The 15,481-nt window shown below is 39.8% G+C and overlaps 1 protein-coding gene across 4 annotated transcripts in view; it reads left to right on the forward strand.

Annotated features, from left to right (window-relative positions):
* The window catches only part of mtmr4 (myotubularin related protein 4), a 35,994-nt gene that overhangs the window by 3,164 nt on the left and 17,349 nt on the right, over positions 1-15,481 (forward strand). For 2 of the 4 annotated variants that reach the window (XM_077504319.1, XM_077504320.1), the window contains exons 2-3: positions 4,232-4,324; positions 12,222-12,311. In XM_077504319.1, the coding sequence (XP_077360445.1) occupies positions 4,232-4,324; positions 12,222-12,311 (183 nt within the window). Of the gene's footprint in view, positions 1-4,231; positions 4,325-7,483; positions 8,259-12,221; positions 12,312-15,481 lie in introns of those variants that run through there. The other 2 variants (XM_077504321.1, XM_077504322.1) reach the window with 2 other exon arrangements.

A 15,481-nucleotide genomic window follows, 5' to 3' on the forward strand; every position in this document is an offset into this window, starting at 1 on the left:
TCACACTTAAATAAAATAAAAAAAATGAAGTCATAATTTACCTTTCTAATATATGGCCTAGGTCATGTGTGACTTAATGTTACACATTACACAAATCAGTGACTATTGGTCACGCTAAAAAAAAAAAAAAAAGTGTCTTTAATGTATTTCTATTTGTTCTTCGCCTATTATTTCACACACGAACACGTTTTGTACAGCGTGTACTATTTTGTCGTGTGCGTGCCTGATTGTCTACGTGTTCCCCGTGTCTGCCGCGCTGTGATTTTCCATTGGTGGGTTCCGGGCTTCTATTGACACGTGATTGGCTTTGCTGTGGGTGTGTATGGGCCGTACGCTTTAGTATTGTCGATTATCATTGGCCATCGGGAATGTTCTACGCAATTGGGCTAGGAGACCTACATTTCTCTTTCACGATTGGCTGAAATGGTTGTCATCGCACAAGAATGCGGAAGTTGTGTAGTCTACTGAGTCACCGTCGTGTCAGCTGATTCTCAGAGTGAGTAACTTGATTTAACTTTTAATACACGTAACTTGACAGTAAACGTCGCACACGTGACATTTTGTTGGGTACCGGGCATGTGTTTGGAAACTTGAATAAAGAGCCGCTTTGAAATGTGCGTGTGCCGAACGTTCAAAATGTGCAGCCCACTCAACTAGTACACGGGGCCGGTAACTAGCTTGATATGCTAACGTTTGCAAACACAGCCCACCTCAGTCATATACTTTGGTTTTGTCTTCTTATCGTCTTTTATCCGGTTAGAGCGGGTCAGTTGCTATATGAAATGTGCTTTCGCTTTCTCTTGACAAGTCTATAAACTTCACACCGGTTTTTACACGTTCACACCTGTTGTTTGTCAATGGTGAGAGGCACCTGAGTGACGTGCTGGCATTAACGGAATTTACTACATTTATCAGGTATAGTTATGTCTAAATTAAATGCTAATTTAAGGGAAGGCGCATTTTCCTAACCAACTTATTGCATTTGTCTTGTTGTTTTATATTGACATTTCCCTCCCAATTTTCGATAACGAAGTATTGTTATGAAATGCATTTGCTTTCGGAGTTAACCTATTTATTTGTAACATAAATAATTCGCACAAAAACCGTGGCTTGATTTTTAGGTGAATATAATTTTAATGGTTTACACGTGTGGAGATTTAGGGTTGGAATTCCTGTTTGGGGGATTGCGTGTTCTCCCTGTGCTTGCGTCGTTACCTGCTTCATTCTACCCCAATAAAAAACAAACAAAAATAGCATAATTGAAGACTCAAATGTGTCCATATAGGTGTCTGTCAAGGTACATATTTTTTTTCCTCTTGTTCCAAAGTCAGCTGGCTCCAGCTCTGTGACCCAAATGACAACACAAGTCTAGTTTCTTATGGATGGATGGATGGATGCATGATAATTACATATTGAGGGACCTAATTGACATGTTTATATACCTTTTTTGTTCTAAGATTTTGGGTTTGAATTTCTGCTCCAGCCTCTTCTGGTACTCTAATATTGCAAGTACAGTACATATATTTATATTAATTACTGTTTTATATTGTGTGAAAAGTTGGTTGTCTATATGTGCCTGCCAAAATCAACTGAGAGGTTCCTGCTCACCCATGATCATATTGAGGACAAGTGCTATAGAAAATAGACTGATGGATCTAATCCAGTCCATTTGTTTAATTAAGCCACATTATTACTGGAGAGGGAGTGATGTACTCTATACGTCATGCGTGCCACATGTGTATAAAGTAAACCCATTAGCCAGGGGCAGAACAGCGTGTTGATGCATATATACAAACAGCCAAGCTTAAGCAAAAAAACAAGAAATAATAACTGAGTATTGTGTCGACTGCACCAGTGTTGCTCTGAAAATTGTATTAACATAAACTAATGTTTCTGCTTGACCACATTTGACTTTTCATGGTCCGCTTACAATCTTGGCCTTTCCTGTTGATTATTGAGTCATAGGTGGAAGTGAGTTGACTGGCCAGTAGTACTGCTTCTCTCACATTGGCAAATCTGGCACTGAAAGAGTGGGAGGGAGGCCAGAGTAAGTACGAGACACAAGGAGAGGGAGGGAGGTGTGTCATGCCCTGGATTACACCCAGTGTGTGTGCATTTGGGAGACTGCAACGACTGCTACTTTGCATGGCATTGAGCTCTCAACTCCAACTATTAAGTTGTCGAAGGTTTCAGTAAATGCGCTTGGGACGCAAGAACTCTGCGCTTTACCGCGGGTAAGAAGTTTACTTTGAGTTTTGGCATGTGGGGGAAGCAGTTTTATTTTTTCCTCTCCGTGGAGCCGTGTGTAGAAGGGGGTGTGTCTGAGGGGGAGCATAGGGAAGTGAGAGAACAGCGAAAAATGTCGGCTTTAAAACTTGTCTCGCTGTGTTGCTTCCACTAACATCGACGTCAAGGCGCAATAAAGTCAACAGTGTGTATGTTATGTCTGGCTGCCTGCGTGTGTTACATCTTCCATTCTCATCAACTCATCTGTTCTGCTACCTGCTCTGTCCAACTTCAAACTCAATATACCAGTTAACCTTGCCTCCATGAAACCCTTACGAACAATACAATCAATGTTTGAAGACACATTCTTAATGTCAAGTGTGAAGAAATAAGTTAGCCACTCTTAATATTAAGTATTAAAGTCGTGTTTTAAATTTGACATTTACATAGCTAGGTTTTTGAAGTGCCTTTTCAACAATGAAGTGTGAAATTAAATCAAGTCAGTATTTAATCTGCTTAAAAAGAGTTGGCAAGTGAGACATCCTGCAATGTTTGACAGTGGTGGTTTTGTGAATGCTAAGCCGAGCTGGACAGAACATGCTCGATGGCTGGATTTACTTGAAGGGGAAGTCAACCTTAAACATTTCTTGACAATAATATGTTATATGTGACCTCCATAGGCTAAACATGACATTCTAATCAATATTACATTTGTTGAATAAGAGTTGTGAATCAAAATCTAGCCATGTTTTATCCATCTCAGGGGGCAGCCATTTTGTCAGGTCGCAGGTAACAACCAATCACAGCTCAGCTTCAGAACACAGGTGAGCTGTGATTGGTCATTGCCTGAGCCCTGAGCGACTGTGATGTCATCTTCAGTCGACTGCAAATGATAAAATGACCACCCCCTGAGATGGACAAAAACGGATGGATTTTGCTGCTTAACTCATATTCCTCATATTCATGAGGTGTTCTGGTTCTTAAGGTGATATATCGACTCAAAAATTTATTTATTTATTTATTTATTTATTTTAAGAGCCACATTCCACATTAGGCTAAGCAGAATTCTTTTGAGTTTTCATGTGTTTGGTTTGAGGAGTATTCAATGAACAGTATTAGTGTTGTTCCGATACCGATACTGGTATCGACAGAGGTGCAGATACTGCATTAAGACAGTGGTATCGGTATCGGTGACTACTCACAAGTAACATGCCGATACCATTCCTTTCAACACTAATATAGGATTTTGGATGCAGCATCTTGTCTTGCTGGTGCACGATATTCACTGATATGTGACATGCTCACTGCATCCCGATCTAAGATATCCTATTGGCTCTTGAAAATGCTCTGAACCAATGACAGGACAGCTTTTTCATGTTGAGGGGGGAAAAAAATCCTTAGGTATCGGAATGGTATCGGCCGATACTGCAAAGCTGGGTATCGGAATCGGTATCGGGGGCCAAAAAACGGTATCGGAACAACACTAAACAGTATATGATTGCTGAATACTTTTGTCAGATTGACCAAACCTCTGGCTTTCAATGTCAGTGTAGCGGTTCAAAATTCTCATCGTAGTTATCCAGTTATTAGAATGATTTGCAGGAGCACGTTGTCATGCAGTTTTGCAGACGTCAGAGCACCAGTTTGTGTGTTGGGTGTGGAGTGTAAATGTGGAATTTACTCCCTTGGCTCCAGCCTTTAACATGCATTAACCTGCACATCTCTCTGCAGTACTGGATGTTCTGTCTTTACGTGAACTTGCACCCATCTAATGACTGCTCGTAGTTTCCAACAGCTACATTAAGCACAATGTCTTGTGAGTTATTTTATGGTTTTAGTGCCATTTTTTATTCTGCATCTGCACGCCGTACTTTAGACCAGGGAAGGGCCACTTTTCAGTCTGGCTCCCTTGCAATTGCATGCGTACTACTAAGCCGCCCACGCACAAACATCTTTCCACACACACCCACTGTATCTCAAAGTTTATTTTTTCCTATGTTGGCAGGAGTTGTCAGTGGCAAGGCCAAGCCCAGTAGACAGGAGGCGAGGCGAGGAGAGGGCGGGACGAGGAGCACCCACGCCTACTATCTTCAGCATGGTAAGCCAGTGAGGTGGTTGCTGCGGGTGTTTGTTCCAAATGCTTCTGCTTCTTCATCATTTAAAAAAAAAAAAAAAAGTGTTATTCCGGGACGCGGTGCCCTCAAACAGGAAGCGGAGATCCACTCTCACATGCCCCAACAAAATGTGTTGTAACATGCTCAGCAGCAGGCTGTACTCCTCGAGATGTTTTTTTTTTTTCTTTCTTTCCATCTTTGTATGCACATCTCCAGTTCAGTCAGTGCTGTGATATCACAATCTTGGGTGAAACACAATTTATCTAGATGAGTTGTTGGCTGAAGTCCCACTGAGGGATCTTCTATTGCTTCTACCACCACACCAAGTTGCCTGGTTGAAATACAGTAGTAAGGTACAGAATTATTAGAAAGAATGCCAATTTAATTTAGCTGCTGCAAAGTGTCACGTCATTAAGTTTGAACCTGCAATTTAAAAGACTGTAGTATTTAGTTTTTTAGTTAGTTTATCAGGCAGCAAAACTGTGGTGGAAACGAGCACGGCTGCAGTATTGTTGTTTAAAATGTTTTTTTATTTTTTTATTTTTTTTTAAGTCTAACATGAAATTTCCGCCAGATGAATGACGACATTTAAAACTTAACCACTGCATGTCAGTGGAAAATTGGCTGTACGTCGGTAGCAGTGTATACTAGTTGGCCCCAAGGACAACATGAGTAGCCTAATGGTCTTTTCTAAAAATAGCTCACCGAGTCAACAGTGATGGGTCACTGTGACTTGCAAGAAGATTATTATATTATTCATTTATTTTTTTAACAAAACATGATGCATGTTTCTTTATGTTCCACAATTGTTTTTATTTACCTATCTGTTTCAAATAAGGACATTTTAGAGCTGCTTTTTAATACCTTAATAATGTGACATTTTTGCTCACGGTTATCATACCATCTCAATTTAATATTAGCCCACACCTAATTGCAAATAACAGATCGAGAACACTTGCTGCTTTAAATTGTTGCATGCAATGCTATAATTATGTGAATACAAGCAGTTTATTTGATTGTGTTGCAACTACACTTTTGAGGTTGTAGTTTTTCCAATTTTTGACACAAATTCACAAGAACAATGTATGTTTCCCATGTCACATTCAAGCTTTCCAGGCACTTTTGCAGTTGCTGCGTTTTGCAAAAACACCTCCTGATCTCTCAACTCACTAGTATTATGTAAGGACTGAAGATTCAGTCTTGACAAACGGAAATGAAAAATGGCAACTATTTTGAAGAGATGAAATACACGTGTTTTTGATACATGTTCCTAATTTCCTCTTTGAAAGGAAATGTATCATCATAAAGAGTACAAAGCCAGTTGTCCTCGCTCTTTCTCAGCCAGTACGGACGGTAACTTCGAGAGAGGGCTAATAGTAGCCAGATGAGGCACAAAATATTGAAAAAGACTCGAGTCGTAGGCACAGCTTTTATTCGGCACGAATGGTGGCTGCGGAAGGAGGATATGTGTCCCAAAGTTCCGGTCAACTGGGTGGATAGAATGCAAACGTGGCGGGCCGCCCAGCGCTTTGCTTTTATGGGGCACACAATCAGGCAGTTGGTTTAATTGACGGCGTGGCTGATGAGCAAATAATGTGCCCGCCCAGGCATGTAAATGAGAAAGCACAGGCTTTAGTTTGTTCAGGGTTAGCCCCGTCCTGACATTCTACACTATCCTATAAATGTGGAGCTGCACTTCAGGTGGGTATGGAAAGTGGAACGCAATGTTATAAATTATAGATAAAACACAATCCTTTTAGGAAGCGTGTGATATCCACAAACTACCGTAATATCACTTGTGATAATTTCCCGTCTCAGTTGTCTTGGGTCATGTTCTTTCAGGTGGGATTAGAGGACGTCTTGCTCCATTGGTAATAGGATCCTTTTAATCCAGTCTTGTGAAGCAGCGATTAATTGCTTTCAATGTTCTTGCCTAAACAATACGAGAAGTATTGAGTTCATATTGTTTTCTACTCGTGCTGCCGTATTGTAAGTTGGGATAATGCCAGCATGGACGCTAGGACAATGGTGTTATTTTATCCTGCCTCGGGAGTTAGATTGTATGGTAATGCTACGTCTAAGCACTTCGGACAGGCTACTGTGGACGGGAGTTTGTTTTGCGGGCAAAATATAGCATATTTGATCCATTAATAAACGTGTACCATGTTAAATTTGAGTGACATGTTTCTTTTGTTTAAGTCAGTGTCCCATCACTGTACACACTACTCATATTGTCCATAGGGATATGCTTGCACCTACGCATATGCATTTTTTTTTTCTAAGACAATGCAACCTGCAGAACCCCCACCCCACCATTCTGTGCATGCGCTTGCTTGTGGAGGGGAAAAAAAAAAAAAGTTAATTGAAAGTAATTAACTTCAATGAGGCCGCTAGCTAACTCAGCTATTGATTGATCATATGGTAGAATGTTTTTAAATCCCCTCAAAAAAGAAAATAACCAACCATTTTTAAATTTTAAACTATTACTCTATTATTAAAATGGCTGTCGATTAATTTGAGTCGATTACTTGCTGATTAATCGATTAATTTGACACCTCTACTAGGAATGTGTAAAGTTTTTTATTTATTTATTTATTTATTTTTTTAAGTGTGCTATAAATTTTAAATTAAATTTATTTTGACAGAAAAAGTTACTTTACAGCAGTTTCCAGTTTTGCCAGTGCCGTATGCACTCATAGGACATATGCTGCATACTGTGTCGTTACGTAATGTGAGGTCATACGGTTAATGGCGAATGGATGTCACGACTGACAGTGCAGTCATGGGATGGTGACGGATGAGGTGCGGGTGTCCCCCCTATGGTCTATGGGACGATATATAGGCATCACTGAATATTATGACCTTCAGAATAAGAATATTGTGTGGCTGAAAGCAGTAGAGTGAGGTACTGTACTTGTCAAGCACATCTTTAGCTAGGGGACAGGAAGACGCGATGTCTGTAGAATGCTGTGTCACTGGCACTCTCCGCATAGTCACTTTCCTCAACAACCCCTCCCCTTCCTATCCACTGCAATGTAATTCCCCCCCCCAAATCACGTGCTATCAAATGATGTGCTGGTGTCCAACCAGGTCGCTCTATTTCTATCTTCTTTTTTTTTTTTTTTTGTGAAGCACAGCCTCCACGGCCAACTGCGTGCTTCATCATCAAGGCAGCACAAGTCGTCTGGAGCGTCCTCTGTGCGCCGGCGCTAGTGTGAGCTGCACCTTGCCTCGTTGCTGGGGGAGCGGCGTATTTATGAGATGTCGGTGAAGGGTGAACAAGGAGGGAGTGGGGGAGGAGGGACGAGATGAGAGGGAGACTAGAGGAGAAATGTGAGCATGCGAATATGAGAGAGGGATGTTGATGCTAATGCGAAGGGCGGAGCTTGGCTGGCATCTCCCTCTGCCTTACCATCTCTCACTCTCTTCATGGTTTTTTTTTTTTTTCCCCGTCCATCCACTTACTACAGAGCGGGGCGCATTTATCTGTAGTCATCTCACCGCTTTTGCTTTCCACTCGACTCGGCTGACCCAGTGGACCGCTGCCCTTTTTTTGTTGTTGTTGTTGTTGTTGTTGTATTTTGACGGACTATTGGGCCTCTCTCTCAGCTTGTCTTGACACATGGCTACGAGGGGGGTGTGGTGCGGCGCGGTGTGATCCCTGATTTAAGAGCCGGGGACCGGCGTGTTTTCCCGCAGCACTCCTTGAGAAGCGGTGAATTAGTGCCGGGAGTCTGAGGGGAAGGTGAGCGGAGGGGTTGGTGGTGGAAGACGATTGAGGAGAAGAATGATGGTGCCGGCTCCTCGTGCTGTGGTCGTGCTGCTCCTCCATAGGCTGCGTGTCATCCGAGCACAGCCCCACGTCACCTCGACATGAGCGTTGCAGGAAGAGCATCCTGCTCCATGCTCAATTGCTTTGTAAGTCCTTTTATTTCGTTAATGCATTTTTTTTTTTTTTTTTTTAATATTCCTGACTTTGTTTTTTGATGTGCATCAAAATACATTTCAACCTAACTTGCTAGTGGGCCCGCCTGCCAATCACAAAGGGGAGGGTGTTGGTGGGGCTGCTCGATACATGCGAGTGCTGCAGTTTTTGAGTAACCAATGCAGACTCCCATCTATCTATAAGTGTCTTGTCATGTGTTTGATGATGATGATGATGAAAAAGCTACTTTTGTTAAAAGTCAGCACTGCGTTGCGTGGCGGAGATCTGAGCTGTCTGCTCGCTGATCCTGATTGGCTGGCAGTTCAAATGTGTGTTGCTCACATGAAACGTGTTGCTCTGTCAGCCTTGGTGCTCACGAGCGTTCGCTGCAATACGGAGAGCAGAGTTTCGAGTGTGCTGTTAGTGACAATGACAGCTGGTTCACTTTGTTTCCATCTTTGGACTTGGTGGCGAAAAAGCTGAGGACCTTGCTCAACAATGATGTTTTTACGACATTAAGTTTTCATTATATTCTTTCAGTCTTCTGCCATGAAAAACTACATAAATATAAAATCTTTTTATTTTCACACTTGGAGTAGAATATCAAGGAAAATTGAAACTACTCATTATACAATTAATTGAGTCTCTGGGATCAAGTGTGAAATTGAGCATTTTTATCAGTCAATGTCAGTGGAACATAGGATACAAGTTGACTAAAGTTTTTTTGACTTAAGAATAGTTTCATAGCAAAGTTAGTGTATTTGTTCCCAACTTAAACTCTTGCCATTATTAAAAAAACAACAACTGTACATTATATGTAACATTATACGTAATTCCTTGACAGACCACATAACAGAACATTTTACAGAGTTTAACAAAGGAATATTTTGTTTTGTTCTGTTCAGAATATCTTGATGCATGGATTTAAATCATAATCAGGTGTCTGAATTAGACATTCTACTGATTCTAGTCACCATTTTTAGTCATTAATGCAATGTTGAGACATTTCTGGACATTTTTTTTTTTTTTTTACCTTGCTGTCCATTATTACAAATTGAGAGAACGGTAAATCTGCTATAAAGAAGCTGCTTGAAAGAGTACATGTTGATGCCTTTGTTACATTCATCCAATTGTCGTCGTTCGGAAAAGGAACATCGCTCATATCTTTTATTAACAGACATATTACATACAGTGTTGATAGTGAGAAGATGCATTTTTCTGGCGCCAAAGTGGTCTAAGAACATAATTCAGCACTTCCGAAAAAAATAAAAGAATACAATGTGTCATTCACAGCTGCAATTGAACAGCAAGGCAAATTTCCTCAAGGCAAAATGGTAATGATAAAATATAAAATAAATTTAAAATCTCAGGAATATAACTGGTTAATGTCATTAAAATACAAATGTTCTTGACAATAAAAAAAAAAATCAGTGATGAGAAATAGTAAATAGTCACCATTAAACCAAACTAATCGTAATACTTTTGGATGAAGTAATAGACATTTTCATTGAGCACGGTGAAAGAAAACATCGGTTTATTTCTGTGACCACGCACGAGCAGCCATTTCATTTCATTATTTTATGATGCTTTTCAAGCGTCTGCGGTTCCGCTGAGTCATCAGTTCTTCTTCCACGTCACTGGCTGTATAATTTATTGTCCGTGCCCTTCTAAATGGATGAACACTCTGCCTGTCCTCTCGTGAAATTAGGATGTAGCATATTGCTCTCATCGTCACCACCTTCGTAGTCTGACTGCTGCTATAAAACACCTTCATTCACTTTTTCCACAAAATGCTTTTAGGACCTAAAGGATAGATTTTTCATTGACCTGGTGGAATTGAATTGAAACTATTTTTCTCAGCTTACGAGCAGTGACTAAATGAATTAAGGTTGCAAGTATAGCCAAATATTGTGGTGGATTTATTTACAGTTCTGAGGTTCAAGGTTCAAAACTCTAAATTCCATAGGTATGAATGTGAATCTGGGTGTCTAGGGTGTACCCAAAAGTCAAATTCGATGTACCCCGCGACCCAAACGAAGACAAGGGACTTAGAAAATTGTGTCTATGAATATATTTAGTCTATCTACATAGTTTGTTGCTCAACTTTGTTAAAGTGGAACTGTTTGTACCATACCTTTCTAAACCCCCGTCTCCATTTTCCTCAGTTCTGCTATGCAGTTGAAGTTATGAGACTGTAATTGGACAGAACCTTCAGTACACTGTGGTCTCTGAAATATTTATATATTGCCAGGGAAGGGATGGGCAGTGAGGTGCATTTGGAAAGATTTGTCATGCTTTGTCCTTGTTCTTGACCCATTAATGTAGTCTGCAACGCGGCCTGGCTCTCTTTGAGAATGCAGTATTTTTCATATATTCATTTGCCCTTTCATCTGCACTTGGCCACACCTTTTTTCTTTTATATTGGAAAATGTGCCAACCCTCGTCTGCCTTATTTATGAGCAGCCTTTCAGAAATATACAGATTGTATATTGCACGTGATCACAATGTAACATAGGTATCAGATGGTGGTTGTCTAATCTGCTCACTAAGCCTCAACCAGATTTAGCAATCTTTTTGAGTAAGGAGAGATTTTTTTTCTTCCTCTAAATGCTATAATATCAAGCAATTGTTGTTGCCATGACAACCAGACACTTATTCTTGTAGCCTGTGCAAGATTTTTGGCTTCTCTGTGTCCCACGTTTTGTATTGCATGGATTATTTGATTTTCAGTTGTTGTTTTTTTTTTTCTTCTTTTGGTTAGTTCAGTTTTTTTTTATGAAGAGTACTGGCACATTTATCTCTTCACTGAACTGCTACATTAGGCCTGCAAGGCTTCAAGTTATAATTTAGCACTGTTATCGGCATATCAAGACATTAAATGTAGTAGTGATATTCGAAAAGAGTCATTTGTTTATTTGCAGAATGTCTGTCAGGTTCAGCGCTTTCATTTGTATTTGGACTAAGGTGGGGGAGGTTTTGCAGGCTAACAGCAGTGACGAGGCAAAAAACTTGTGCTCGGGCCAGCTGTGCTCCATATTTGGAAGATGGTGAAGTCTCTTATTCTTTAATCTTGTCATGCTGAGGCACCTTGCCTCTGAATTTGTTGTTTGCTATTAAGTGATGACAGGATAAGTTCATGTTCTCATCTTTTGCTTGACTTCCACCATGACGAGTGTTGTAATGTTATATGTTTAAGAGCAGCACAATCAAAAATCCATCCACACAGACTTTATCATTAGCATACACTTCAAATTGCCACACTAGGGATGCTGTTAGAAAATAAGTGCACCTAGACCTTTGCTTACTGTTTTGTTTTGACATGATGCCTTTTCGGTCTGTGTAATCTGCGCGTGGCTTGAAAATGTCAGATCTTCGCTCAGCCTAGCTACCAAGTTGTTGGCGAAGAAGCGGTGGCCATTATGTTGATTAGTGAACATCACAGTACGGCGAGACTCAGAAGGTCAATTTTCCATCATATGGCCCCTTACATGATCTGCTGTCATTGCGAGATTTGAGCATGGTCAAGTGTTAATTAATCATCTTCAGAATCAAATTTAATTTATGGCTGTCGGGACACTTTGATGGATTAAAAAAAAAAAACTGTCCCTCTGGCCTCTGGAATAGTAGCACGTTTTTGTAAGTTTTAGATTGGATTTCTGCACTCTCGTGGTCAATGTTTAATCACTTAGGTGCTCTTTGTGGGGCAGTAAGTGCACATTGTGAAATTTTCACCCGGCATAGATTCCACATCAAAGGCCAAGCGCCCTACTGAGAATTTATTAACCTTATTTGATTTTCACTGACATTCCTTTGCATAATTACCCCTCGTGTGCTCCATTTGTATTGCAGTTTATTTGTCTTTATAATTAAACTTTGAAAAAAAAAAACTGTAGTCTGATTTTGTTTTTATGTGTCCACTTGGATGATGACATTAATTTCGATTGTTTCGGTTGTAGGGTGAAGAGGGGCCTCCCAGTCTGGAGTACATCAAGGCCAAGGATCTATTCCCCCAGAAGGAGCTGGTGAAGGAGGATGAAAGTCTTCAGGTAAATGGAACAATGTTTGGCCAACCCTTGACAAACACTACTTTAAGTTGAGTTCACTTGGTAAACACTTTTAGCTACATGCCTGTGGATCTAAATTGATTTTGAAAGCAAAAAAAAGGCACACACAAACATTCTTGCCTCTGCTGAGAGACCTGAAAGTGGAATTCAAGTCAAAAAAGTTCTTTGCCGTAATGTTCTATCTGCCCTCATTAGTCTAAACACGGTACTCTGAGTAATAATCCATCTGTGGAATAAAAATTAAATGGAATAATTCATCAACTTAGCAGTACACTTTTTGGAGAAAATATCTTCAGTCAGACACCGAAATGGATGAATTGACGTCACGATTACCGAAGTATTTGGGTATAATGTAAAACAGAGGCCCAAAAAGCATAATGTCTGCCCTTGCATGTGGCAACACTCATAAAATTTGAATAGTTATTGCTGCACCTCTTGTCAATATAAAGTGACAATGCAGTTGGCTTTAATATTGAACACACTGCAGGCCACTCCTGCTTGAGTGCTACTTTCTTGACTGGCACAGTTTTCCTATTCTTATCATTTGGTCACAACTGTGTCTGCATTTGCTCCAGTGGGTCTGTTAATCTATCAATGAGGTACAGTTAGTTGTTGCGTGCAGTTTTCCTTCATGAAGGGCACATTAATCATACATTTAGTTTTGCCTGCAGGTGGTTGTTGCACACACGCAGGGACATGCTACAGCATGGAGATAGGCTATAGAGATTACAACAAAATTATCAGTGGGAAAGGCTCAGGTATGCTCGGGTAATTTGATAACAGGATAAACAAATGTATTGCTTTGTCCATGTGGGCAGTAAATACACACGTGACCAATATAGGATCCTGTTTTATGTTGCATTGATGTAGTACTGTGAACAATTATTTTCAGTAGTTAAAGTATAACTGAAGAAGCTTTCCATGGAAAAAAAAAAGTGAAGCAGTTTGCATCAGATCTTTGAAACAAACGAGGCACAAGTTTCTCCCAAGCAGAAAATCTGTTTCCTCACTCAATTTAAATCCCCATTTTTAACATAGTAATTCAATGAGAGCTCAGAGACCAAATGCAGTTGAACATCATAAGTCAAATAGTTGGGGGGCATCTTGTTTGGATTTTGACATGATTTTATTCTATTTAAAATCATTTTATCTAAAAATGGAGGAAAAGTGGCCTCTTTAGTTAGGAGTGCCCAAATTTGCAGGATTCATTCATTCATTCATTAGTTATGAGGGTGTCACACAGTTTGCGGGGTTCTACAACTAATTTCGTGATTGGGTAACTAGTCTGCCACTCGTTTTGATGTGATCCTAAATTTGAATCGTAGCCAAACGAGGCCAATCAAAAATGCCGTGTTGTATCACATGATCTTTCACAATTAACACAACTCTTCTCTGTTTCACAACTTGCATTGCATTTCCAGGTATAAAGCATCATCCAGCCAGTCACTGGTGTTTAGAATTTACCTGTGTCGAAAAAGCAAAGCGTGGAGATTATTACCAAATGCACTGATATAGTTCATTTTGTACCCACTCCACCCAGTTTTTTTCAATTGAATACAAAGTCAATACATCAAATGAGGTGGAATATCATTACTATGCAACAGGCTTTGCTATTACTTAATCATTTTCATTTGAGGCCTTTTTGAAACTGGTCCCATTTCACTCGTCTGCCTTATAATGTTGTCTACCCCCCCCCCCCCCCCCCCCCCCCTTGCACATGAGCTCTCATATTGTCTCATTTTCTAAGAAGGCACTCCCATGATAGTTTCACTGACAGCTGAGTGGTTTTTTTTTTTTCAGGCAATCCCCCACTAAATATATCGTTTAACACACTCTGCTGCCTTCTCAGCTGTGATGCATGCGTGCAGCTGTGTGCGCATACTTGCACGTTCTCATTGGCCGCCTTCCTCAACCGGAAGTCACGACTCACAAGTCACTATTATTCATGAGCCTGTCTCGCTCACTCGCTCATTCGCTCATCACTCACTCGTGCTTATAGTCTCAGTCTCCTTTTTTCTAAATTATTTCTGCTGCCGAAGTCCTGTGGAGGACATGTGACACTCGCTTCTGCTGCACTCGAAGGCTCTGTGTGACTCATGCGTCTACTTTTGGAGTGCAGCTGGTTTAATGCTGTCAGGCTGTATATGTTAACTATGCCACTCGTCTCGGCAGGACATCTTTGATCTGTTTCGCAGAGTAGCACCGAAGCTCCACATTGTCATTACTACTGCTGTCGAATCAATACTTAATTCAATTGGGCTACGTCTCTGAAACTTGCATTTTTTTTTTTTTTTCCCCCCAAACTATAAATCTAGAGTTTTTTTCTCCAGCAGCACAGTTAGACCCTTCAGACATTTTAGCTATATACTGTTTAAATGTTTTAGCTATATCATATGAATTGATTTAGGTTAAAAAAAAATAAAAATAAAAATAAATGAATTATTCAAAAATGTCAGTCCAAATTTTTTTTTAAGTTGTCATAAAAAAGAGAAATGAAAATGAGATGAAAAACTTTTAGATAGTATAATAAATGTCCAAAAAGAGGAAAAGCAGAAAATTACTACAAAATCCCCTGAAATTGCCAAAAATGTCAGAGTTCAATTAATTGAATTTAAAAACGTTCAAAAGTAACCATAAAATGTCCAAAAACAAAAGATGGGCAGAAAAATAAAATTAAATGTCTTTGGAATTGTAAAAAAAAAACAAAAGTCTGATAATTGATTTAAAAAATATATTAAAAAAAAAACAAACATTTAAAATGTTACTATGAATTGTCCAAAAACAAACAAAAGAAATGTAAAAAAAAAAAAAAATTACCATGAAGTGTCAACAAAATTGCCAGAAAAAAATCGGAAAATTGATACCAAAAAAGAAGGGGAAAAAAATGTCCAAAAAATATCAAGAAAAAAATGTCCCTAAAAAGGAAGAAGAGAGGCAGAAAATTGATATATGTCCATAAAATTGCTAGAAATGTGTAACAAGGATAACAATCCTCAGCTGTGTTGGCTAAGGGAGACATGGAAAACAGGCTGGGTACTTGAGGACTGGGGTTGAGAACCACTGCATTAGTCTAACACCAACACACGGTTTCGTTTATCATAATGTTCAAATGTTTTGCTGCTCGAAGCAGAGTTTTTGTTATTTGGCCTAAA

This window comes from Festucalex cinctus, chromosome 18, assembly GCF_051991245.1.
Source record: "Festucalex cinctus isolate MCC-2025b chromosome 18, RoL_Fcin_1.0, whole genome shotgun sequence".
NCBI lineage: Eukaryota > Metazoa > Chordata > Actinopteri > Syngnathiformes > Syngnathidae > Festucalex > Festucalex cinctus.